This window comes from Aspergillus ruber, assembly GCF_000600275.1.
Source record: "Aspergillus ruber CBS 135680 unplaced genomic scaffold scaffold00032, whole genome shotgun sequence".
NCBI classification, from domain to species: domain Eukaryota; kingdom Fungi; phylum Ascomycota; class Eurotiomycetes; order Eurotiales; family Aspergillaceae; genus Aspergillus; species Aspergillus ruber.
In genome coordinates, this window is record NW_024467328.1 from 110,282 (window position 1) to 134,358 (window position 24,077).

The window sequence follows — 24,077 nt, forward strand, 5'->3', positions numbered from 1 at the left end:
CCGCCAACTTTTCCAGCCACGACGACTTCTTTTTCTCCCATAACGTTCTCAACGGTCTTTCAACTCCTTCAACCTTCCGTTCTGCATCGCCTTCTCGCGCTCGCTTTCGGTCTATACGGTCTTTTCGGCTTCTCGATTCTCTGCAGCGATCCGTTGATTCTCCTTTGCGCGTTCCCCTGTGGGCTCTACCCTTCTTGTCTCCGTCCTAGAAGTACGCCAACCGTTGAACCCCCTCCGTATACCTCCGCACTGCATCCCCTTTTATGAACCGGATCGTTTCCCTCAATCAATGCCTCAGGGCCACTCCAGCTATTGCATTTCGACTTTAGAGAGGAGGGTGTTTGCCCGTCCCGTCCATAATGGCCAGCGGTAGGCCGCCAGGATTCCAACATGGCCACGCGGAGGATGATCTGCTGCAGCTGGAGGATACAACCCCCATGTACAGCACGGGTCAACCTCCGCCGGTCAATGACGAGCATTTATTGAGGCGTTTCGATATCGACGATTCCGATTATCCGCAAGCGCGTCCGTCCGTGTCATATGATGACTTTGTGGGAGGCGGCCATCAACACTACCCCCAGCAGGCCCAGCACCAACCACAAACATCGCATGTCGGAGCTCATGCCAATGTGGTCGTCCCTCCTGCGCATGTACCCCAGGCCGGGGTGGCTCTGCATGATCCCTATACCGGCGCGGATATGTCCCGGACCTATTCGCAAGCCTCTGGACTGAGCAATTATCATCGCTACTCGCTCGATGACTACGAAGATGAACGGTCGTTACATGGATACTATGATATGGACCGGGATGACGACAATGTCCCGTCGTCGCAACATGTTCGCATGGCAAAAGAGCGCAATAGTATATTGGGTCTAGGAGGCGGGTTTATGGGCAGGGCTAAACACATGCTGGGAATGGGCGGGGAGTACTCAGAGATGGATCTTCCGCTGACGGAAGCTGGCGCAAGAAATGCGCGTGTCGAAAGCGCGGAGCCGGACGACACAGCACCAAAGAAATCGCGGAAACCGGATTTCAAGTTCGGGTTTGGACGAAGGAAGGTAGACCCGTCGACATTGGGCCCTCGAAACATTGTGCTCAATAATCCGCCGGCCAATGCGGTTCACAAGTTTGTCGATAACCACGTCTCGACGGCGAAGTACAACATTTTTACCTTTATTCCGAAATTCCTCTTCGAGCAGTTCTCCAAATACGCCAACTTGTTCTTCTTGTTCACGGCCGTTCTTCAGCAGATTCCCAATGTCAGTCCGACGAATCGATATACCACCATTGGTCCGCTGTGCGTTGTGTTGTTAGTTTCGGCAATTAAGGAATTAGTGGAAGATTACAAGCGAAGAGCGTCAGATAGGTCGCTCAATTATTCGAAAACTCAAGTTCTCAAGGGATCCGCATTCCACGAAACGAAATGGGTCGATGTATCCGTGGGTGATATTGTCCGTGTCGAGTCTGAGAACCCTTTCCCGGCTGATATGGTGATGCTGGCGACATCTGAGCCGGAAGGTCTTTGCTATATTGAAACGGCAAACTTGGATGGAGAAACCAACTTGAAAGTCAAGCAGGCTATCCCCGAGACGGCGCATCTTGTCAACCCCTCCGACCTCAGCCGTCTAAGTGGCCGTATTCGCTCTGAACAGCCTAACAGCAGTCTCTATACCTACGAAGCGACACTAACCATGCACGCTGGTGGAGGCGAGAAGGAGCTTCCCCTAGCACCGGATCAATTGCTGCTGCGTGGTGCTACCCTCCGTAACACCCCATGGGTTCATGGAATTGTTGTATTTACTGGCCACGAAACGAAGCTGATGCGCAATGCCACGGCAACTCCGATCAAGCGAACGGCAGTGGAGCGCATGGTCAACATCCAGATTCTGATGTTAGTCGGTATCCTGGTAGCTCTCAGTGTGATCAGTTCCGTTGGTGACCTGATCATCCGTCAAACCCAGTCTGATAAACTCTCCTATCTCTACTACAGCGGTACAAACCCGGTCAAGCAGTTTGTTCTCGACATATTTACCTACTGGGTTTTGTATTCGAACTTGGTCCCTATTTCGCTTTTCGTCACTATTGAAATCGTCAAATATGCGCAAGCATTCCTCATCAACTCCGACCTTGATATCTACCACGACAAGACGGACACACCGGCCACATGTAGAACGTCATCCCTAGTGGAAGAGCTAGGTCAGATCGAATATATCTTCTCCGACAAGACAGGTACATTGACTTGCAACATGATGGAGTTCAAACAGTGCTCGATAGGTGGTATTCAATACGGTGACGACATTGAAGAGGACCGAAGAGCAACCGCGGACGACGACGAAGCGGATGGCATTCACGACTTCAAGAAACTACAGCAAAACTTGAATTTCCACCCGTCAAAAGATGCTATTCACCACTTCCTTACCTTGCTGGCTACCTGCCACACCGTCATTCCCGAGCGGTCAGACGACAAGCCCGGGGAGATCAAATACCAGGCGGCGTCCCCAGACGAAGGTGCTTTGGTTGATGGTGCTGCGCAATTAGGCTATCGTTTCACAAATCGGAGACCTCGCTCTGTGCTATTTACGGTTGCAGGTGAAGAGTACGAATATGAGTTACTTGCCGTTTGTGAATTCAACTCAGCCCGGAAGCGGATGTCGACTATCTTCAGATGCCCAGATGGTAAGCTTCGCATGTACACAAAAGGCGCTGATACTGTCATCCTCGAACGCTTGCATCCGGATAACCCGATGGTCGAGACTACCTTGCAGCATCTGGAAGAGTACGCATCTGAAGGTCTTCGAACCCTTTGTCTGGCCATGCGCGAGATATCTGAGCAAGAATTCCAACAGTGGTACCAAATCCAAGAGAAGGCTGCCACGACTATCAGCGGAAACCGTGCAGACGAGCTGGACAAGGCCGCGGAATTGATCGAAAAGGATTTGTATCTCCTCGGTGCCACGGCGATCGAAGACAAACTGCAAGATGGGGTCCCGGACACGATTCACACGCTCCAAACGGCTGGTATCAAGGTCTGGGTTCTTACTGGTGATCGACAGGAAACTGCTATCAACATTGGCATGTCTTGCCGTTTGGTTTCCGAGGACATGACACTACTTATTGTGAACGAGGAAACGGCGCAAGCTACAAGGGAGAATATATCGAAGAAACTCCATGCTGTTCAGAGCCAGGGAGCGTCTGGTGAAATTGAGACTTTGGCGTTGATTATCGATGGTCGATCTCTAACGTTTGCCCTCGAAAAGGACATGGAAAAGATGTTCTTGGATTTGGCGGTCATGTGCAAGGCCGTGATTTGCTGTCGTGTCTCTCCGCTTCAAAAGGCTTTGGTCGTCAAGCTCGTCAAGCGCCATCTCAAGTCCTTGCTTCTAGCAATTGGAGACGGTGCTAACGACGTTTCCATGATTCAGGCAGCTCATGTTGGAGTTGGTATCAGTGGTCTTGAAGGTCTCCAAGCAGCTCGATCTGCGGATGTTTCGATTGCCCAATTCCGCTTCCTTCGTAAATTGTTGCTTGTTCATGGGGCTTGGAGTTACCACCGGATTAGTCGGGTGATTCTCTATTCGTTTTATAAGAACATTACGCTCTACATGACGCAATTCTGGGTGAGTAACCTGTCGACCCCCTTCCTGAATTTCAGACTAACACAATACAGTACTCGTTCCAAAACGCATTTTCTGGTGAAGTTATTTACGAGTCATGGACACTTTCATTCTACAACGTCTTTTTCACCGTTCTTCCTCCATTCGCCATGGGCATCTGCGACCAGTACGTGTCAGCTCGGTTATTAGACCGATACCCTCAACTGTACCAACTCGGACAAAAGAGTCTATTCTTCAAAAAGCACAGCTTCTGGTCCTGGATCGCCAACGGCTTCTATCACTCCCTGGTCCTCTACATCTTCTCCCAGTTAATCTACCTCTGGGACCTCCCAATGACCGACGGAAAGACATCCGGGCACTGGGTCTGGGGCTCCGCACTCTACACAGCAGTCCTAGCCACCGTCCTCGGAAAAGCAGCCCTAATTACCAACACCTGGACAAAATACACTTTTATCGCTATTCCGGGATCCATGGTCATCTGGCTTATTTTCCTCCCTGCCTACGGTTATGGCGCTCCGGCTATCGGCTTCTCCTTTGAATACTACGGCACTATTCCTCCTCTTTTCACATCACCGGTCTTTTATCTCATGGCTGTTGTCTTACCTTGTCTGTGTTTGATCCGTGACTATGCATGGAAGTACGCGAAACGCATGTACTATCCGCAACACTACCACCACGTACAGGAGATCCAGAAATTCAACGTGCAAGACTACCGGCCACGCATGGAACAATTCCAAAAGGCCATTCGCAAGGTCAGACAAGTGCAGCGGATGCGGAAACAGCGCGGGTACGCGTTCAGTCAGGCAGACGAGGGCGCACAGATGCGGGTTGTCAACGCCTACGACACGACGAGAGGGAGAGGGAGGTACGGAGAGATGACCAGTTCGAGGAACTTGGTGTAACCCAACTTTGCCACATGGTTTTTCCAGATCGTTTTCCTTCAATTCTTCTTTTTTCTGGCTTTTGGTGCTGTGTGGCTTGACTGATCCGAATTTTTTTTCATGTATCTTGCTTTGCACTTTTTGGCTGTGGTACGATATATGTATGTATGGGAGTCTATTTCTTTTTATTTGCCATTTGTACTTTTCTCTTCTTTTAGCTTGTTGTCTATGACCAATATCAATCCTAGCTATTCCACTTTCCGCCTACGGAGTAAGTTCAGCATATATATAACTCTAACTACTCTCAACGGAGTACCCAATATATATGTACACCTACGCAATAAAATTAAAGTGTACCATCACCTTGAACACCGCTCCTCAGCCCCCCTAAACCCAACCCCCAACCCCTCCATAACCATCCTCTCCCTCTCCTCCCAAGTCCTTCCACCCCTCTCCAAATCCAGCACATGGCCCCCACTCGTCCGCGCCCTCACACCACTCGAATCAAACTTCCACCCATGCGCCTTTTTCGCATATCGCCTTAAATCCCGCTCGAAGGTTGTATCGCCAGACCACCCGAGTACTGCGCACCCGACGGTGCGCCAAGGCGAGATGATGATGTCGACGCGGCGGTGGATGTTGGGATTTCGTTTCTTTTGACCACCAGTATCTGACTGAGGGTCAGGGTCAGGGAAGTGAGGATCCTGCCAGACGACGAGTCCTTTATCGAGGGTATCGAAATGGCGACCTGGGAAATTATCGTCGCCGCGATAGGGGAGGGTTTGTTGCTCTCGATTCGAAGTCGTCATATGCAGTGCTAGTGTATGTGTAATCCACCCTTCGTTCTCGAGGCTACTCACCAGATCAACGACGAGGTTCTTAGTAACGGCTTCATCGCGATGGCTAAGTATAATATCTACATCTCCGCTGACTGCTTTCCCCCGCCGATACCCGCCTACGATGATATATTCCACGCCGTGGCCGTCGTAGTCTGCACCTGGGCGGACGAGGTTCGCATGGCGCTGGATTGTTGATGCGATGTGTGCTGTTTCAGAGCGGGGCACGCCTTCTAGGAACTCGTCGTAGTATTTCACGCCGATTTGCTGGACGCGAGAGAGAGCTGACCAACCGTATTCGACTATATCGTCGAGATCACGCCATTGGCGGGTGTAGTAGAAGTCTCGCGCAGTTTTGGCGCCTACACCCCAAATGTTGTTGAATAGTTGGAGGATCTTGAGATCCGGGTCTGTGTCTAGGAGGTTTGCTGATTGGCAGGTTTTGTTTTCGCTAAACTGGAATTCAGCGAACAGGTTTGCGATTTTGGCGTCGCAGCCTGGGAGAAGGAGGATTTGCGAGGGGCGGCTGAAATGGTATGGATATGCGGCTATGGCTGCGATGGAGGTGCTGTATGCGCGGACGCCGATTTCGTCAAGGGTTAGGTCGCGGGTTTTACGGATTTTGACCAGTTGGTCGATGAAGCGTTCATTTGGGGGGTGGAGGGGTGCAGAGCGCATGCAGGCGTACATGACACGGTTCTTAACCCAGTCTGGGACGGGGGGAAGGGGAATGATTTCGTCATGTTCGGAGGTTGTTTGGCGGTAGAGTTTTGGGATGGGGTGGGTTTGGCTGGGGATGTTGTCCGGGATATCTTTTTGGCGGCAGGTATGGAAGTGAGATGCCAGTGTTACTGGGGGTTTGAATAGTGCGTCTTTTCGGGCTCGTTGTATTATGTCGGATGCTGTGGTTGGTTTTGTAGTGGTGGGAGGGTCGATTATGCGCGCTTGATAGACGAGGTATGGGTCTATGGGGAGCAGTTCTTGGGCTTCTATTGACTTCTCGAGCCATTGTAGCTTGACAATTTTGATAACATTTTTCCCTTGTTCTGAGCCAGCTGTTGAAGTTGAAGCAACAGATACAGACTTCTTCCGCAAATGCCTCCCGGGATTATGCTGACTCTCCATCCCATCCTCCTCGCCCTCACTCTCAGTACTAACATCTCCATCTTGTAATTGCCCAACACCGTTCCCATCCTCATCATGATTACCAACGCGCCTCCTCTTAACCGGCGGCTCCCTATCTCCCTCCCCTTCCCCCGATGCAGAAACCTCCTCCGTCAAAACCCCCCTGCCCCTCAACTCCAACGCCGCTCTCTTCTTCTGCCCTACCTTGCCTATCACCAATCTAGCTTCGGAGATATCATATGTAAGTCTCGCGCCGCGGTTGCCCAGGATATCTTCTATCCGATGTAACTCGTTTAGGGTTAGGTGGGTAGGTAGGACGAATATTGGAGGAGAGGAGGTGAAGGTTGGTGTTTGTGTGAGGGGGGCATCTTGGGAGCGGGAGTAGGCGAGGGTTGAGCCTGACATTGTAGGTGTATATGTATGGCCGTTGGTTGAGGGAGGTTGTGTTATAGGGAAGATGGTGACATGTCTTGTGTTGACTAGTCGTGTAATAATAGACCGGCGTATGTTTATGTCTGCTTCTTTATATAGGTCTTATATTTAAGATGCTCAATGGCATGTAGATTCAATATTCGTCAAGCTCAGTCGGATTAGACCCTGGCCATGCTCATGGTGCAACAGTCATACCATGTAGTACGCATAGTTTGTATGAGTCGAAATGAGTACGAAGCGCGTGTCGATACTAATTTGGAAAATATGAGTCGTGTCGTTGATTGATCGCTCAAAAGATGAGATGAAGTTGAGACGTACACCTGACGTCACGTGTACCTGAGGCAGAAAGCGCCGAATGCAGCAGTGTGGAAATGCATTGTATTGGTGTCAATGTAGATAACTATCCAAACTATACGCGCAATAAATGTAGTGTATGCTATCCGCAAAGTATGATATTCACCATCTCGGCCCACATGCCTCATGTATACATCCGCATCAGAACACAGCACATCAACTCGACGATCCACCCGCCGGTCTCACAGTAACCTGCGAACCAGTCTTACCCGGAGCCTGGACACTCTGCTCCCGCTCACGGTTTGCATTCACATTCGCATTCGCATCCTCCTCATCCGTAAAATCATCCCGATAACCACCCTCTTCAACAGGCTCAACAACCGGCCGTCCATTCCGACGCGCAATCCACCTCCTCCACGGCGTGTAAACAAAAACACTAAGCAACCCAATAACCAAGAAACACCCACAGATCCCGCCACCGATAGCATCGTAGTAGTCACCCGCTGTTTGCACACCGTCCCAGAATCTACCCGTTGGTTCGGCGACGTTCAGCACAAGGGTGAGGAGCTGGATGATGCCGATGACGATTGCCACGATGACGGTGAGCGTGGTTAGGACAATGGAGTAGTAGAGAAAGGCGACTGGGTCACGGTGGTTCTGGGCTGCGTGGATGTCTTCGCTTGGTTGTTGCTGTTCTTGGTCGGTGAGGAGGTCGTCCGAGGCAATGGTGCCGTCTTGTTTGGGTGGGAGGAAGTTGGCGGCGGGTTGGATATAGAGGGAGAGCATTAGGGCGCCGTCGGTGGTGTCGAGGAGACACATTCCCGCTGGTACCGTCAGTACTGCAATAGAATGTCATGGGGTAGGCATACCGGTGAAGAGAATGGGAAAGACTAGGATGACCCAGATGTTGGTTCCTCGTGCGGCTTCGATGGAGGAGATACCAAGGAGGGCAATCTCGGAGGATGTATCAAAACCAAGACCGAAGAGGACGCCTAGAGGGTACATCTTCCATGGCCTAGTAGGGTTAGCACGCTGTTCATAATTGTTGGGGAACATGCTTACCGGTCAATAAGCTTGAACATTTTCCGAAGAACACTGAACATGACTCCCCCACCCTCGACCTTCCACGCCTCGTCCTCTTGACCGACGGGAAGGTCCAGGACCTTTTGCATCTGTCTGTACAGCTTGTACAGGATGTACGCGTTCATAAGACCCAGTAGGATCAAAAACGCCGCACTGACAGAGGTGCCGATGATGCCACCGATGGTGCTGAAGCTGTCAAAGCGAGAAGAGACTGCAGCAGCAGTGGCAGCCACAACAATCGAGGTGATGATGACAATCCTGTTTTTGTTAGAACGCCGGTTTCGTTCGATTTTGAAGGGGCTGCTCACGTCGAATGTCCCAAGGAAAAAAAGGTGCCCACGGTGACGGGTTTCTGGCCACTCGCAAGCAGTCTCCGGGTCATCAAATCAATGGCCTGCAGTATGCATTAGCATCAATGCTCCCATTATTGGTTTCGAGCTGACACACCGAAATGTGGTCTGCATCAAAAGCATGCCTCAAACCCAGCGTATACGAAAGCACAGCATTCGACACGAGAGACCTGAACCATAAGCTTCTGCCCAAACATATTCCTGGACACAAGACAACACATACGGATAATAATGCTACACTCGTTAGCCAACGTCTTCTAACTCCAAAACAGACACGACTTACCAACACAACAGCCGCAGCAATCCAAACCAAAACGTTTAAAAACGCGATGAACAAAATCGCAGCAATCGCCCGAAGGGGAACCTTCCTAATCCCTGGCAATCGACGGTGCGAGCGCTCAGCCTGCCGGATCAATGCGCGAGGATACCATTTCGGCTTGGTAATGTCAGTTGGCACTTCGTCCGTGCGAACTTGGACCGGGGGGTTTTGGTCCGGAGTCATGTCCGGTTAGTGGTGTTACGACTATCTCTGGGGATTGAGGAAGGAATAGAAAAAAAGAGGAAGGTAAGAAAAGGAAAAAGGCGAGGTTGCAATGCAGGTCAGGTGATGAGGGGCAGATTGGTAAGACGTCACTGTGCTTGCATCGGCGAGGAATGAATCTGGGACTATGCGGATTTAAAGAATACTTGGCTTGCAAATCGTTTCATCTATCTAGCTTGCTACTGGTACACTATATGTTTGCATTGGTGACATTTTTTTCCTTCTCTGTGGGTAAAGTGAGTGGGCACTCGGCATCCGCATTCGGACTCCGGCCAACCCACGTCCTGCTATTTTCAATCTCGCAGGACGTACCTATGTAGTATTCCCAGGACCCGAGCACGGAATAGCACATCTCATTCGACAATATCTGCTCATAGTCCTGACAGTATCCCCTACTGAGGTGGAAAGTCGGGACTGATATCCGCATTGACAGCCGTATTTTGGACTGCGGAGAATCGCCGAGATAACGTTTGCCGATGGCCGGCAGACGAGTTGATAGCATTATTCGATGCAATTATACATCATCTTCAGTTTTCTATCTGGCTGGCTGGCTGGCCGGCATAGGCGAATGTTTGTCCGAGTGGGCCATTCTGAATGGCCCGTTGTCTAGCGCCTGCTCAAAGACGACAATATACCGGACTGACTGATCGCGCACGGGGCATGGTTCACAAGACCCATGCCGCCTGGTCCGCGCAGGAAACAGGCCCGCCAAAATGACGGACATGATTCGGAAGAAGTATGTATGTATCTCGCTGGATGCAAATCATCCAACCCACAAACACACTTCACGCAGCCGCCATAACCGTCGGCGACGGCGTCCATTTCGTAACACTAGCCTTCGCTCGCTGAATCTCGCCCGCCACGAGCAAATTCCACTCGTTTCGCGTAATAGGCGTGACATCTGACGCAGACAACGGCGTCTTGGGGCCCCGTTTGCCTTGCTTCGGCGAAATGGATGAGGTCGGTGGAGGGCCGTATCGTCGAACTGGGCGGACCGGCATTCGGCGGGCGCGAGCTGCTGTGGCTGAATGGGATTGATGTTGGCGGTGGTTTGGTTGGGGGGTTGGGCGAGGGAGGACGATTCCTTCTTGCTGGTATTCGGATTGGTATACGCGCGCTATGCGGGCGAGGTGCTCGTCGCGGACGTCCAATTGTTCGTACACGCGGTGGAAAAAGGCTTTGCTGAATGGGCGGCCTTGGAAATCGGCGATGGTGCGGTGAAGGAGACGGACGCAGGACGCGATGTATGGATGGTCATCTGAGACATCCAGCTCTCGGTGGGAGAGAATGCACAGTCGGCGCTTGAATGTGTAGATCCGATCCATGTTCAGCAGTGTCAACCCTTCACTGCTGAAGACTACCTCGTTCTGCCGGATGGATTGCTGAATGAGATACCAGTGAGCGTCGCGCTCATGTTGACACCGGGCCAAAGCGTCCATCCAGCTATTGTCGAGTGCGAATTTTCGGACAGCCTTGGATATGGTCCGGTATAGGAGGCGCCATGACGCTTCGTCTAGATCGCTGACGGGGATAACCATTATCTGGTTCCCTGCGTTGGATGCAGGGAATGGGTTTCCCCGGCCGATCAATAGGGTGATATGCACGAGCTTCTGCTGGAGCTTGGAGGAGATGTATTCGAGGGCGGGGATGATCGATGCAGTGACATTATCCGACTCGCCATAGATACTAGGCGATAGTGGAGGGGAGATCATATCGGTAGTGAGAATGGGTGTAGTCGAACGAGGGACATAGATGCCTGTTGGACGGGGACGGGGAAATCGCAAAACACCCATAGCTGTTCAAGAGAATACAAGTAAAAGAAGTTGTCTTGTGGATTCCCTCGAGGAATCCCCGGGTTTATAACCATCCCCATAACACAAATAAGCAAACACCCCGCCCTGTCAGCTTAAAATAGTAATGCATACACTGACCAATCATATCCATAAATCTATACCAGCACTACGGAACCCAATCGGATAAGTCACCCAAGCGATAAAAATAACTTTAAGCGCCGGGAGTATATCTCTGCCAATCAAAGTCGCTATTGATCATGATCCCACGAGTGTGATGGCCAACCCTATCCAAGGCATAGACGATACTATGGATGTGCTTATGCACGGTGATATGGTTGTTTGCTAGCTAAGTGGGGGACTGTCCCAATATCTGTGTCATCTGCGCCAATTAATTGGCATACATTTGCTGGAAGACAGTAAGGATGCAGTGCCGTATTCGCAAAGACCCGTTGGCTTCCAACTGAATTACGCCACTAACTCAGGATTCTGGAAGCTAACGATATGCAATGATGTGTATCTTTGTTAGTCTGTACTTCTATTTTCATGATTGATCTGCCTTGGCTGTCAGCAGCTGTCGGGATGATTCAAATCACGATGTTTATATTACAAAAATACGGCTGAATATCCCAACAATCCTGCACTTTTGACTGTAAATGTGGACAGGAAGTGGTTGCTCTCCTGTGGAATAACGATATCAACCTTTCTCCCCGCTTCTCTGTTCATCTTGAGGCTGGCGTCTTTTGGGCCGGAGCTATATCGTCAATCTGGCGGCTCGCACTTGACTCATACAAATATTCATCGCCGTGGTCAATATCAGAGACGAGGCATGATAATGGATTCCAATGCTCGCAATAAGGAATTGTACGTGATCCGCTTCGAGATCGATTCAACGCGGTCAATTGTGCCTGCTGTAGGATCTGCTTGTACTTTCTTCCCAAGTCTCCACTGCAAATCGCATGAAGGTTCCGCCTGATCGCCTTTGGCTAGGAAAGTACCTCAATCACATGGGGTCCCCAAAGGCTAGGAATGCCGCACTGCTGGGGTCTACTGGAATCCACTTGCGAGACTGGAAGCACTAATATCTCTGGTTTCATATATAATGCCGTCCAGGCCCATTGTTCGAGGTAAAAATAAATAAGTAAAAGTGAAGAAAACTTCATCTATCTAGCGCTTGTTCCTGACACTGCAATAGGTCAGCAAAATCTATCAAAGAACAAACACGAACAAAACTCACCATGTGCCAATAACCCCCCTTCCTCCTCAATAACTCCCCATGCGTCCCCTGTTCAACAATCCTCGACCCCTTCCCACTATGGCTCTCCCCGAAGACAAAGATGGCATCTGCTTTCTGAATCGTCGCTAGTCGATGCGCAACTGCGATAATAGTTGTCTCTCTTCGTCCTGCTAACCGCTCAAGAGCACTTTGTACGAGTTTTTCAGACTGCGAGTCGAGGCTTGATGTCGCCTCATCTAATAGTAAGAGTGATGGTTTTCGGACTAAAGCGCGGGCGATGCAGAGACGTTGCTGCTGGCCTCCACTCAGCGCTGTCTGGGCACTTGTGCCAAGGGCTGTTCCGTAGCCGTCGGGTAGGGAGGTAATGAAGTCATGGATTTCGGCGTCTTTGCAGGCCTGTGTCAGTTCTCCATCCGTTATGCCTTTGTCTCCGAGGCCAAGGGTGATGTTTTCTTTGATCGTGCCGTTGAAGAGGCGTGGCTCTTGGGTTACTAATGCTAATGCTTTGCGGTAGGATGAGATTCCGATGGAGGTGATATCTTGTTCATTGACAAGAATTGCTCCTTGGGCTGGATCGTAGAATCGTTCTAACAAAGATATAACGCTAGTCTTTCCACAGCCAGATGGTCCAACGAAAGCAACGAATTGGCCACTTTTGATGTTGAGATTTAGACCAGTGAATAGCGGAACTTCCCGTGATGGATACTTGAATGTGACGTTGCGGAGCTCGACGCTTGCTGCGGATTGATATTCGGATGGTGTAAGTTGCTTGAGGTCGTCTCGTGGGGCTGAAGTCGGACGATAGCTCAGCATACGGTTGGCAGAGCCCACAGCTTGCGCGATATTGGGTCCAAAACTCAGAAACTGCCCGGCCGATTGACTGCTTTGGATGGTAGCCATGTAAATGACAAAGAATGTACTAGGTTCATATTCTCTCGATGCGAGGAGTTGTCCGCCGTACCTGTCCAATCTATTAGCCCTATACTCACATCAAAGGTGATAGGAAAGGACTTACCAAAATGTAAGTGCCATAGCACACAACTCAACACTATCCGAAAACGCAAAAATGAGCGTCGCATACCATGCCTTCCGACAAGCCCTCTTCCTTTGCGTCTGCAAAAGGCCCAAATACCTCCCCAGAATCGCATCCTCCATCACCAATGCCGAAACAGTCCGGAAAGCCGAGATAGCCTCTGCCGCAAATTGCGAACTACCACTATATACCTCTGCATTCATAGCCTCGAACTGTAGTTCAAATCTGATGCGCATGAATGCAGCTAACAGGACGAACGGCATCGCTGCGAAGACAGCAACAAGACTTAGTTTCCAGCCGAATGTGAAAGCGATGATGATACAGCCAAGGATGTTGAAGATTGAAATAAGCGGGAAGGCGCCGTTTGCACCGAGTAGATCTTGGATTTGTTTCGGATCAGTGGAGAGGCGGGAGACGAGGGATCCGGAGGCGTTTTCGTTTAAGTCGTAAAATGGGATGGGTTTTCGGAGGATGTTGCGGAAATATTGTTCTCGGTAGAATGATGAAACTTTCTATTGCGTGTTAGCATTTCGCAAGTAAGTCGAGGGATTGGGCCGTACCATCGAGAAAGTATTAGATGAGAATCCCACGGGAAAATAGCAAAGGGCCACACCCAGTGCAAGAACGAAGAACATCAAGGCCCAAAAATTAGCGGCATCTGTGAGCCGTTGGCCTTGATACCCGAAAACCTCAATGATGTGTGCGAATAGCCAGCTTTGTAAAGCGTAGGAAGCTGTATTTCGTTAGCAATCCATGACACATCCGGGAATATTGAGGTCACTTACATCCAGCACCAGCAGCACCCAAGAGCGTTAGAGAATAAAACGGCCAATGAGCACGTTGTTCGTATAGTATCAGTCCAATACTGCGAAAAAAACCTTTATTTTTGTATGATGTCTGTGGTTTTTCTTCCTTTTCAGGCTCGTGGAAAGCCTGGACAGTGCTGGCTTCTTTTTCTAGAGCATCAAGGCCTTCGCTTCCGTCCGGACCGTCATCGGTCAAATGCGCAAGACTCTGAGCACTCACGAGACCACGATATACTCCGTTCTCAATTTCCAGAAGGTCATCATGGGTGCCTTGCTCGACATCAACGCCGTCTTTCAAGACGATGATGTGATCAGCTTTCCGGATGGTCGATAGTCTGTGGGCGATTACAATGGTAGTACGGTCTTTCGAGAGTTGATCTAGAGCCTTCTGGACGATCTTCTCCCCGTGGACATCAATTGCGCTAGTCGCTTCATCGAGAATCAAGATCGAAGGTTCCTTGACAATGCTTCGGGCGATGGCGAGACGTTGTTTCTGGCCACCACTCAGTGTTTTACCGCTTTCTCCCACGAGAGTCTCATAGCCCTGGAGACAGTTAGCCGTGGCAATTTTCGAAAACATCAAGTAGATGATGCACACACCTCTGGCAACCGCTTGATATACTCGTCAGCAAAAGCTTGCTCACACGCTTTCTCAACAAGTTTCTGTTTGACCTCGTGGGTTTCGTGCTCCCACTTCGTGCCAACGAGACCGAAAGCAACATTGTTGAAAATGGTGTCATCAAATAGAAACGGATTCTGCTGCACAAGTCCGATCTGTGATCTCCACCATTTTAAGTCGAGGCCAGTGAGATTATGTGCACCGGCAAAAATATTCCCCTGATGGGCCCCTTTCATCGTGCCCAGTTCGAACCATCTCTCCAACAGACCGACGATGGTGCTTTTTCCTGAGCCAGACGGACCGACTAGTGCCGTTGTCTTGCCTTGTTGAAATCGAGCGTTAAAGCCTTTCAGGATTGGGATATCGGGGCGGGTCGGATACGCAAAGTGCACTTTTTGTAATGTAATATCTACATCAGATGAAGCCTCGGGGTCCTTAAGTCCGCCTCTGTTTATCGTCTCCAAGTCGATCATTTCGAAAAAAGAAGATGCCGCACTGGTCGCTTTGGAAATGATAATTAGCGGTGATGCGATACCTCCCAGGACGCTCACCACCATCATGACTGAGAAAAACACGCTGTAATCGTTAGCATACCTAGAGTCAGGAAGAGGAAGGAAATACTAACATGACAACCGTATTGATATCCGCAATATGCCCTTCCCGGTAAAGCTTCAATCCAAACCAAAAGGCCAGCGCATAGCTAGCATACATCGCGAAGAACATCAGACAAAGATGCAATCCCAGTACGATAGACATCTTTTGCCCTCGTTTCCGTGATTCTTCGACCCAGCTTGCGTACTTAGTGGCTAGCGTTTCCTCGGCACCAAGGGACAACACCGTCCGAATGGAGCTGAGCACTTCTGCTGAAATTGAAGAATGCTGTTCGTCAGCTTTGTCCACCTGCTGTTGGATTTTCGTCATGGCAGGCATGATAAACATGCAGCAGATAAGGATGAACAATAACGAAGAGCTCGTGACAAGGGTCAACGCCCAGGAATACTTGAAAGCGATGACATATGCAGTAATGAGTAGGGCAAGAGATTGGAAGAGAATAGCTAGCTTGTCGGAAATGCTTTGCTGGATGGTGTTGGATAGGGTTGTGATGGTGTTGGTGACGGTTCCCACGGATACTTCGTCCAGTTTGCTGATGGGTTGGGCGAAGAGAGATTGCATATAGTGAAGTCGTACACTGGACGAGACCCGAAGACCGATAACACGGAAGGAAAGCTAGATAGTCAGTAACCATTCCAAGCTCCCCGAATGAGTGTCATGGGGCTCACCATTGAGACATATGTTAGAACAAACTTTGCAATAAACAAGTACACGATATACAAGCTGAAGAGTCAGTCCCTACCCTAGGAGTATGATAGAGTAAACTCACCTTAATTTGTTGACGGAAGCCTTGAATTCCCCTTCTGTTACCTGCGTGTCTGGCATGAAATATCGCTGGAACTCGCCCACGAGGTTACCGAAGATAATGTTCATAAGTGGTAGGGGCTATGTTGTCAGACATGATATACCTATCCACACTATGGGTATCAACATACCACACCAGACGCAATTGAGCATAGAAGTGCCAATGCAAGAGCAATACGGTCTTTCCCTGTGATATAGGAAAAGAGCCTCTAGAAACTAGTTAGCAACATATCAGCTACCAGTTGGGTATGACATACAAAATAGCTGCCCATCGAGGCAGTCTGCTCAGACTCCCCATCTTTCTCTAACGCTTCACCTTTCGTCGCGATTTCTTTTCTCTTGCCCATGGCACAGACTGGTCGATGTTAGGCTCCTGAGAGCTGAGTGATGCTTGTCCGTCATATCGATCCTCATGGCTGAAGAGATTTATATACGCCGAGAACTAGCCCTATCGAGAAATTCGTCAGGAGATCTAAATACAATACGATCATCCGGGGCTTCGGGGATATCATGTCCGGATCCCCGAAACTCCGGCTTCCACGTGACCGCCAACAGTGACGAGAGTCAAGATGGATTAATAGTCGGCCCGATTAGCAAGGCCGACAGATTCCTCATAAGAGCGCCGTAGCCATACGCTTTAGATAGCTAAGCACTCATTTTACTATCTCGGTGTCTATAAAGACTAACGTATTACTCTTTCGTGTAATTCAGATTCCTCGCCTATAACCTCGTACAGTCCGGATAATCGACTTTCCGATTCCCCAATCCTTGAGCTACTCATTCTCTTTAATATGTAGTGTTCGCAATAATAATGAATTCTAGTATTATAAGCAATTATACACAACCCATGATCTCTAAAAGACTATTCTTTTACAACACATTCGCAGCCTATATCGATCAGCTATGCTCCTTTCATCCGATAGACTGTAGAAACACATACCTTTGCAACTGTAAGAATCCCACTTGTCACTGCATTGACATCGCACGTCTTAATCGGAACACGATGGCCCTCATCCCATTCAATCAACAATGCGCTTCCCCTGCTCGTGAAATGATGGAGTAGTTGCCGATGCATCTCCAATCCCTGATCCCGCAAACCATGAACATGCAGAGTCGGTGTCTGTAACTGATCTGGGAAATGGACTGTATCCACATTCAAAAACGGGAGTTCGCCTGGGGGGTCAAAGTATAGATTGCCCAGCGTTCTCTGGCTGAGAGCGTAAGGCAATGCGCGACCTGCAAGAATCACTCCAAACTTCCAATAGACGCCAGCAAACCCTTCAAGATGAGGACCTTCTTGTTTCCGGAACTGGTTCTCGAGTAAAATACTGATGGCTAATTTGGCACCCTGGCTGAATCCCATCAACGCAACCCACTCCCCGGTCCCCGGGTCCATTTTCATTGCCATACAGAGACTATGTTCGATATCAGTTATTGCAGTTTTATTGTCAGAAGTCTGGTGATGTGGCAGCCAGCGTGACCATCGACGACATGTCCCTTTCCCTATTTGACCATAGACTGGTTTGAGGTCAGCGTGCATCTCGCTGGCATAAGGGCCATTGGCGAACACGAGGCGGAAATATGGGGCCAGTGTGCTGATCAGACGCCGGGCTTGGAGACGAAAGATTTTGGCTGATACGCCTCCCCCGTGGAGACACAGAATGCGAGGTTTGTGGATGGTTTCAGGACCCGAGGAGATAGTCATGGTTGAATATTTGACTTGGATATTGAATGAGAGGCTTTCTATCCGTCAATCTATGTGCTTGTCTTGTCTAATATGCCGATGCTTCCACTCGGACTATATAGTGGCATCAGATATTCATCGGATGTTTTTCGGAGTAATAATCCAACCATCGGTGGTTTCTTACAGCGTGACTGCTAATGATATCAATTTGGTAGCTGTATAAAACGGGATTGATATGGATTCATTCACTACATATGACAATTACTGGACATAGCAACGATGGATCATAATCAAACAGTGTTTAAAGGCACTCCTCAGGTGTTCTCATGGAACTGGACATACCTTACCTGGGGCCAGCTTATTGCCATAATCCTAACTACAACATTCGTGTTCCGAGTGTACATGCCGTCGTGGGATGGAGTGACAGCACCTCTGGTCGGATATGGATCCTGGGCTGAACCAGCGCTGTCGGTGCGGATGCGTTTCGCCAAGGGGGCGTTGCAAATGATCAATAATGGATATGAAAAGGTATTTCCGCATAATATCGAAGGAGAAAGCTTTATTCTAATCAATCCATGAAGTACAAAAACTCAATGTACAAAGTATTGAGAAATGATCGGGATATTCTTGTGTTGTCCAACAAGTATGCTGAGGAGTTGCGCAATCTGCCTTCTGAGCGATTGAATTCAATCAAGGCTTTGGTCAGAGTAAGAATATATCCATTCATGTCCAAGAACATCGCTGATAGAATAGAACTTTGGTGGACGATACGGTGGTATTGAGCTGCTGGTCGAAAGCGACATTGGAACTCGAGCCATCCAGACGAAAGTTACGCCAAATTTAGCCAAACTGACTGATGATATGCGAGATGAACTGGAATATGCGCTCACTCATGATCTGCCTGTAATGGAAGGTACTGACTGTCGTCTCCTAGAGTTGAGTAAATGACTGACCAAATATAGACTGGACATCGATCCCCCTTCTTCCCGTGATGGTCAAGATAATTGCTCGTATGTCGAATCGAGCATTTGTTGGATTCCCAGTTTGCCGCAATGAGAAATGGCTGGATGCCGCAGCTGGATTCTCCCATCATGGTATAATATCCCTTTCCTCATAAATAGTAGTACATACTAACTTGCAAGTAAGTCACCATGGTGCAAATGACATTGAGAGCCTTTCCACCCTTCTTCAGACCATTTCTGGATTTCTTCCTGCCATCCTCTTGGAAATACCGAGCTTGCATTCGCCAAGGGAAGAAGATTCTAGCTCCAGAAATCAGACAGCGACGATTTAGGGAAACCACCGATCCCAACTACGAAAAACCCCAGGATCTCCTGCAAGCGATGATGGATCTTTCAACGCCCGGACAAAAAGACAGTGATCCTGAGGACCTTGCCTATCGCCAGCTAGTGATGAGTCTTGCGGCTGTTCACACCACAGGGTCCGCGTTGGCGCAGGTCATCTTCGATTTGGCGGCGAGGCCGGAATATTTTGATATCTTGCGAGAAGAGGTGAACCAAATTGTGGCAGAGGATGGAGAGGGATGGGGAAAGCAGTCTTTGAATAAAATGCGGAAGATGGATAGTTTCTTCAGAGAATCACAACGATTCAATCCCCCAAGCCTACGTATGTCTTATCTTTTAATGGAAATATCTACTAACTGAGGCAGTGAGCTTCCACCGAATCGTCGACGACCCTGAAGGAATCAAACTCCACGATGGCATCCATCTTCCACATAGAGCCCACATCTGTCTCCCATCCTACGCTATCTCCAAGGATCCAAACGTGATCGAAAATGCAGACGAATTCGACGGCCTCCGATACTATCATCTTCGTAAGAACCCCAAAGAAACGATGAAACACCAACACGCCATGACGGACAAGAACCATATGCATTTTGGATACGGCAAATATTCGTGCCCTGGTAGGTTCTTTGCATCAAACGAGATGAAGATGATTCTGGCCACGATATTGTTGCGGTATGAGGCTAGGTATCCGGAGGGAGCGTCGAGGCCAGCTAACATGAATATTGACGAGTTTATGTTTGTATTTCCCGAGACACCATTGCTGATGAAGCGAATGGGTTAGATTAAGTGAGTATTGGCAGCCTATTTTATATTTTGTATATAATAAGAGTAACCTCGAATTCTCGGATTAGTGCTGCCATGTCTTAGGTATGTAAATACAATCTATAGTATATCTAATATCTACATTATGCAGCAGATTGATCATGAAGCCACCCATATTGGATTTATCTCTATTGTATCTATCGAAACATAGTATCTAAGCAACAGGTTTTTTCAACCCCTCAGCAACAGCTACATACGAACCAATCTTGATATCATCAATAATGCTCAAGCCCTTGGGATCCCAGCCCAACTGACTCTTCGCCTTAGCCCCAGATGGCTGGTTCTCTGCATTAAGGAAACGAGCTAGGAACTCGCCGAATTTAGATACGGTGTCATCATATGAGAAGGACTTGACAGGGAGGTCAAGGATAGACCCAATGGCTTCAGATATTTCACGGGTTGTGACGTCGTTGATGGAAGTAGCGTTGAAGATATCACCAACATTGGCTTTTTCAGCAGCCAGGATGAATAAAGTAGCGGCGTCATCGACGTGGACGGCTGAGGTTTTGACGTCGCCGTTGTTGACATAAAAAACTTCGCCGCCATTGGCAAACATCATCATGAAAAGACGAACACCACTGGCACCACGGCCGTAGACAAAAGGGGAGAGACGGACCGCAGAGACCTTGATGCCTTTGTTGACTAGCTTCATGGCGTGCTGTTCTGAGCTGATACGGTCGTTGAGAGGCTTGTCCCACAAGGCTGACTCCTCGGTTGTCTCGCCTCCAGTCGGTTCAACTACCAATGTTCCGGATGTGATGACGAGAGGTTTGTTGCTCCCTTCTAGCCCAGCACCGATGGCATCCACAGCGGCGTTGTCGATACGGACGACATCGGCGTAGTCCATGCCAAAGTTGCCCGCATAGGCATCGGCCAGATGCAGGACAATATCAGCTTGGGCACTCTGTTCGCGGAGGACATCGTAGGACTTGAGATCACCCCGAATAGGAACTGCGCCTTGGGCTTTGATCTTCTCGTCACTGGCTTCGGATCGCGAGAGGGCGTAGATTTGGTATCCTTTAGGAATGGCTTGTTCGACGACGACAGAGCCGATATAGCCACTGGCGCCGGTCATGAAGATGCGTGTCATGTTGATTGTAGACTGATATGCCAATTTCAGACTAATTGAAATGATGAGCTATCGAGATGATGAGACGTTGAGATTAGGGACAATGACTTGTTATTATACTGTAAATCAAAGCAGCGGACATAACCTAACTCCGTCGGACTTATTATACTATACTATATCCTCCGAAATAGTCGATCAATCCACCGAAGATGATCAATTCACCGAATATGATGCATTTATCTTTCATCTTCTGTTGCTTGAATCATCATCCGTTTGTTGATCATGGACGCCCGACCAGGAATGCAAGATGTCTTGGGCCAACTCCCCTTACTTAAGGCCTATACTCATCTTCTATTATGTTTCCCCTTTCCAAACCACTTTGACCGTCATAGAACAATCAACGCCCTCCAGATTGCCATCCATCGAATGATCCTTGCATTTCCATGGCTCGGTGATTGTGTTCTCCACCACGGAGTTACTGCTGCATCGTCCGGTATGTTCACCACTGCTCCTCATCGCGGCCCAGTAGTGCCTGAGATCCTGGTCGTTAAGGATCACTCGGAGATGCTCCCGACCTATCAAGATATCGTCTCCACCAAAGGTGCAATCTCATCATTCGACGGCACGGTTCTGTCCCCTCGAAATGCGTTTCCACAGAGTTATGACGAGTCAGAGGCTCCGGTGTTACAATTCCAAGTGACTTGGATCCAAGGCGGACTGTTGCTTGACTGCGCCGCTCAACATAATATGCTTGATATGACCGGCATCGGACAGGTCTTTCGACTCCTTGCCATTTGTCTTTGTGGGGATCAATTCGCCCCTGCCACTATTGAATCAGGCAACCAGGATCGGTCCACTATCTTCCCTCTACTTGGCCCAGATGAACCGCGACATGACCACAGCCACATGCGATGTCTTCCAGTGTCGCAACGACCACCACCACAACCACCCAAGGGTCCTCCCTCCCAATGGACTTATTTCCGCTTCAACGAATCAACTCTCGCAACTCTCAAAGCTGCCAGTCAAAGCGAGTCCTCGTCGCCGTCCACTGACGACGCCCTAAGCGCCTTTATCTGGAGATCCATCGGCAGGGTCCGCCTCTCACGAGGCCAACAACCAGATACAACCGCCAGATTCTGTCGAGCAATTGACTGCAGACAAGCATTGGGGGTGTCGAAAGAATACTTGGGCGACGTAGTAACCAATGCTCATACCAGCATGACATTCCATGAACTCACTACATCATCCCTGTCAGTTGTGGCATCGCGGATGCGGGAGAATATCCAAAAGATCGGTCGGAACAGTCAATATATCCGTAGTTTCGCTACTCTTATCGCCGAGGAGCCAGATAAGTCGACGATTAGTTATGTTGGGACGTTTAATCCAGACCATGATATCGGGTCATCTTCCTGGGCAAGACTGGATCTGTATAGTGTATCATTTGGAGGACTTGGAAAACCGGCATTGATTCGACGGCCAGATTTTGTGCCTGTGAGAGGATTGATTTATTTTATGCCAAAAACAGAAGATGGTGATATTGATGCTCTGGTATGTTTGAACGAGGGGGAATTACATGACCTAAAGTCGGATGTGGAATGGAGTCAGTATGCAGAATGGATTGGTTAGGCATTCGGAGCATTAATATATTACATATAGTTATATACATATATAACTACACCTCCAAATATCTCACTGGATGTAATTACACAAAGGATAAAAATGGACTGGACCGAAAGCAAGCCTGGCATCTGGAACAAACCTTTCGATGGCGCCGAAAGAGCCTTTTACAATATGTCGCAGGCATTCATCGGCGTAGGCAAAGAACATGGTTCAATTCACGCCGTATGCAACGTTCGATTCGGTCCTCCGATTCCAGACCCTCCGACTGCATTACGACAAGCATGGCAGGCGTTGAGGTTCGAATGTCCCACTCTCAGTCTCGTTACAAATGGACCGACCAAGATCTACCAACAGCCTGATGGTATGGCCGCGATAGAAGAATGGACAAATGAGACGATGATAGTGGAGGAAAGGCGCAAACTAGGAGAGGTTCTTGAATGCCTTCATCTCCAGCGGTTGCCGTGTTTGTATTACTTTCCTTGGTCATCAGAGGTGCTGTTTCACAGCTCGCACTGGCGCATTGATGGCATTGGGACTTGTATGTTGCTGGATCGGTTATTCTATCTTGCCGCTCACCCTGTCGATCTATCTTGCTTGGAATGGAGGAGGGAAATGTATCACCTCTCTCCACCCATGGAAGATGCTGCCAACTCCCCGGTTCAAGTTGATGCTGATATGGACGAATTTGCACGAAATCTCGTCGAGAAGAATCATCGCCATTCAACTACCGGTGTGCCATACAAAGGGAATCTATCGACTCCACCAGGATCTTCCCAGGGACAGAAGATTATCCTTACCAAAGAAGCAACAGATGCATTGGTGGCTGCGTGCAGAATGTCCAACATTAGCGTCACAGCTGCTATTCATGCCGCTCTGGCCGATGCTGTCTTTGCTCTTTCTCCAAACCAATCGAAAGACTATACGACTATTGTCGCGGTAAACATGCGACCCCATCTGCCTTCTCCATATAATATGCAAGGCCAGCATCCCTGTGCTGTATATCTCACCGGCATCAATCCTACTGTACAACGAGACAGCAGTTTTACAGCCAGAACGACATCACTTACAAAGAGATACAAAAATTGGTATAGCGATCTATACCTGAGATCCCTACGACCTTTTTATCAGTACCACGGCGAGACATTATCCAAGCGCGCGATAGAAACTCGCACCTCGCCACCTAGTAATGTTATTGTCAGCAGCCTGGGTGTGGTGGATAGATATTTATCTGGAGACTATGGAGATGCAGTTCAAGTGGTTGGCTTTCATTTTGGATGCAGTATTCTGACTCGACAGATGACATTGTATCCGTGGACGTTTCGGGGGGAAATGCATCTGGCGGTGAATTATAATGAAGCCTATCATGATATATCGGCAAGGGATTTACTTTTTAGGATCATGGAAGTTTTAGAGAGGGAGCTTGATTTGTGATATTCGGAGGATTCCTAAAAGCTCCGATGGAATACATAATACTGCAGGACTTCAGCAATGCAAATCTAGATCCAGTCCTTTTAGACA

General features: G+C 49.0%; 10 protein-coding genes across 10 annotated transcripts; 4 read left to right on the plus strand and 6 right to left on the minus strand.

The window, feature by feature from the left end:
• Positions 1-359: 359 nt before the first annotated feature.
• EURHEDRAFT_464270 (aminophospholipid-translocating P4-type ATPase DRS2) lies at positions 360-4,516 on the plus strand (the record flags this gene model as incomplete). Its single annotated transcript, XM_040784946.1, has 2 exons — positions 360-3,617; positions 3,668-4,516. 2 exons carry the CDS (start codon positions 360-362, stop codon positions 4,514-4,516), a joined length of 4,107 nt encoding a protein of 1,368 aa, XP_040635368.1.
• A 338-nt stretch (positions 4,517-4,854) lies between these two features.
• EURHEDRAFT_464372 (putative terminal deoxynucleotidyl transferase) lies at positions 4,855-6,861 on the minus strand (the record flags this gene model as incomplete). The annotated part of the gene is made up of 1 exon (XM_040784950.1): positions 4,855-6,861. One exon carries the CDS (start codon positions 6,859-6,861, stop codon positions 4,855-4,857), a length of 2,007 nt encoding a protein of 668 aa, XP_040635369.1.
• A 517-nt stretch (positions 6,862-7,378) lies between these two features.
• On the minus strand, positions 7,379-9,307 carry EURHEDRAFT_416173 (HoxN/HupN/NixA family nickel/cobalt transporter). The gene is made up of 7 exons (XM_040782886.1): positions 8,899-9,307; positions 8,839-8,849; positions 8,713-8,785; positions 8,574-8,659; positions 8,245-8,523; positions 8,052-8,197; positions 7,379-8,006 (listed from the first exon to the last, which is right to left on the minus strand). Exons 1-7 carry the CDS (start codon positions 9,115-9,117, stop codon positions 7,399-7,401), a joined length of 1,422 nt encoding a protein of 473 aa, XP_040635370.1. The 5' UTR covers positions 9,118-9,307; the 3' UTR covers positions 7,379-7,398.
• Positions 9,308-9,941: 634 nt separating this feature from the next.
• Positions 9,942-10,949, minus strand: EURHEDRAFT_464358 (uncharacterized protein; the record flags this gene model as incomplete). The annotated part of the gene is made up of 1 exon (XM_040784949.1): positions 9,942-10,949. The coding sequence occupies one exon, from the start codon at positions 10,947-10,949 to the stop codon at positions 9,942-9,944; it is 1,008 nt and encodes a 335-aa protein (XP_040635371.1).
• A 1,156-nt stretch (positions 10,950-12,105) lies between these two features.
• EURHEDRAFT_380831 (ABC transporter ATP-binding protein) lies at positions 12,106-16,404 on the minus strand (the record flags this gene model as incomplete). The annotated part of the gene is made up of 11 exons (XM_040779339.1): positions 12,106-12,132; positions 12,184-13,144; positions 13,199-13,728; positions 13,777-13,949; positions 14,002-14,566; positions 14,623-15,217; positions 15,267-15,868; positions 15,922-15,976; positions 16,023-16,138; positions 16,189-16,266; positions 16,315-16,404. The coding sequence occupies 11 exons, from the start codon at positions 16,402-16,404 to the stop codon at positions 12,106-12,108; spliced, it is 3,792 nt and encodes a 1,263-aa protein (XP_040635372.1).
• A 367-nt stretch (positions 16,405-16,771) lies between these two features.
• On the minus strand, positions 16,772-17,829 carry EURHEDRAFT_416177 (uncharacterized protein). Its single transcript, XM_040782887.1, has 2 exons — positions 16,998-17,829; positions 16,772-16,945 (listed from the first exon to the last, which is right to left on the minus strand). The coding sequence occupies exons 1-2, from the start codon at positions 17,760-17,762 to the stop codon at positions 16,928-16,930; spliced, it is 783 nt and encodes a 260-aa protein (XP_040635373.1). The 5' UTR covers positions 17,763-17,829; the 3' UTR covers positions 16,772-16,927.
• A 191-nt stretch (positions 17,830-18,020) lies between these two features.
• On the plus strand, positions 18,021-19,829 carry EURHEDRAFT_405822 (cytochrome P450; the record flags this gene model as incomplete). The annotated part of the gene is made up of 6 exons (XM_040780412.1): positions 18,021-18,269; positions 18,323-18,448; positions 18,495-18,654; positions 18,704-18,835; positions 18,888-19,367; positions 19,411-19,829. The coding sequence occupies 6 exons, from the start codon at positions 18,021-18,023 to the stop codon at positions 19,827-19,829; spliced, it is 1,566 nt and encodes a 521-aa protein (XP_040635374.1).
• A 195-nt stretch (positions 19,830-20,024) lies between these two features.
• EURHEDRAFT_464412 (putative NAD dependent epimerase/dehydratase) lies at positions 20,025-20,960 on the minus strand (the record flags this gene model as incomplete). The annotated part of the gene is made up of 2 exons (XM_040784956.1): positions 20,025-20,579; positions 20,610-20,960. The coding sequence occupies 2 exons, from the start codon at positions 20,958-20,960 to the stop codon at positions 20,025-20,027; spliced, it is 906 nt and encodes a 301-aa protein (XP_040635375.1).
• A 261-nt stretch (positions 20,961-21,221) lies between these two features.
• Positions 21,222-22,565, plus strand: EURHEDRAFT_464384 (uncharacterized protein; the record flags this gene model as incomplete). Its single annotated transcript, XM_040784953.1, has 1 exon — positions 21,222-22,565. The coding sequence occupies one exon, from the start codon at positions 21,222-21,224 to the stop codon at positions 22,563-22,565; it is 1,344 nt and encodes a 447-aa protein (XP_040635376.1).
• Positions 22,566-22,658: 93 nt separating this feature from the next.
• EURHEDRAFT_518217 (uncharacterized protein) lies at positions 22,659-23,990 on the plus strand (the record flags this gene model as incomplete). Its single annotated transcript, XM_040786648.1, has 2 exons — positions 22,659-23,450; positions 23,544-23,990. 2 exons carry the CDS (start codon positions 22,659-22,661, stop codon positions 23,988-23,990), a joined length of 1,239 nt encoding a protein of 412 aa, XP_040635377.1.
• Positions 23,991-24,077: the final 87 nt, after the last annotated feature.

Coding starts and splice junctions, on each gene's coding strand:
- EURHEDRAFT_416173 (XM_040782886.1), bottom strand. CDS start 9,117: ATGACTCCGGACCAAAACCCCCCGGTCCAAGTTCGCACGGACGAAGTG. Junction 8,524..8,573: donor TTTTCCTTGGGACATTCGAC/GTGAGCAGCCCC, acceptor TAACAAAAACAG/GATTGTCATCATCACCTCGA. Junction 8,007..8,051: donor CTTTCCCATTCTCTTCACCG/GTATGCCTACCC, acceptor TGACGGTACCAG/CGGGAATGTGTCTCCTCGAC.
- EURHEDRAFT_416177 (XM_040782887.1), bottom strand. CDS start 17,762: ATGACTATCTCCTCGGGTCCTGAAACCATCCACAAACCTCGCATTCTG.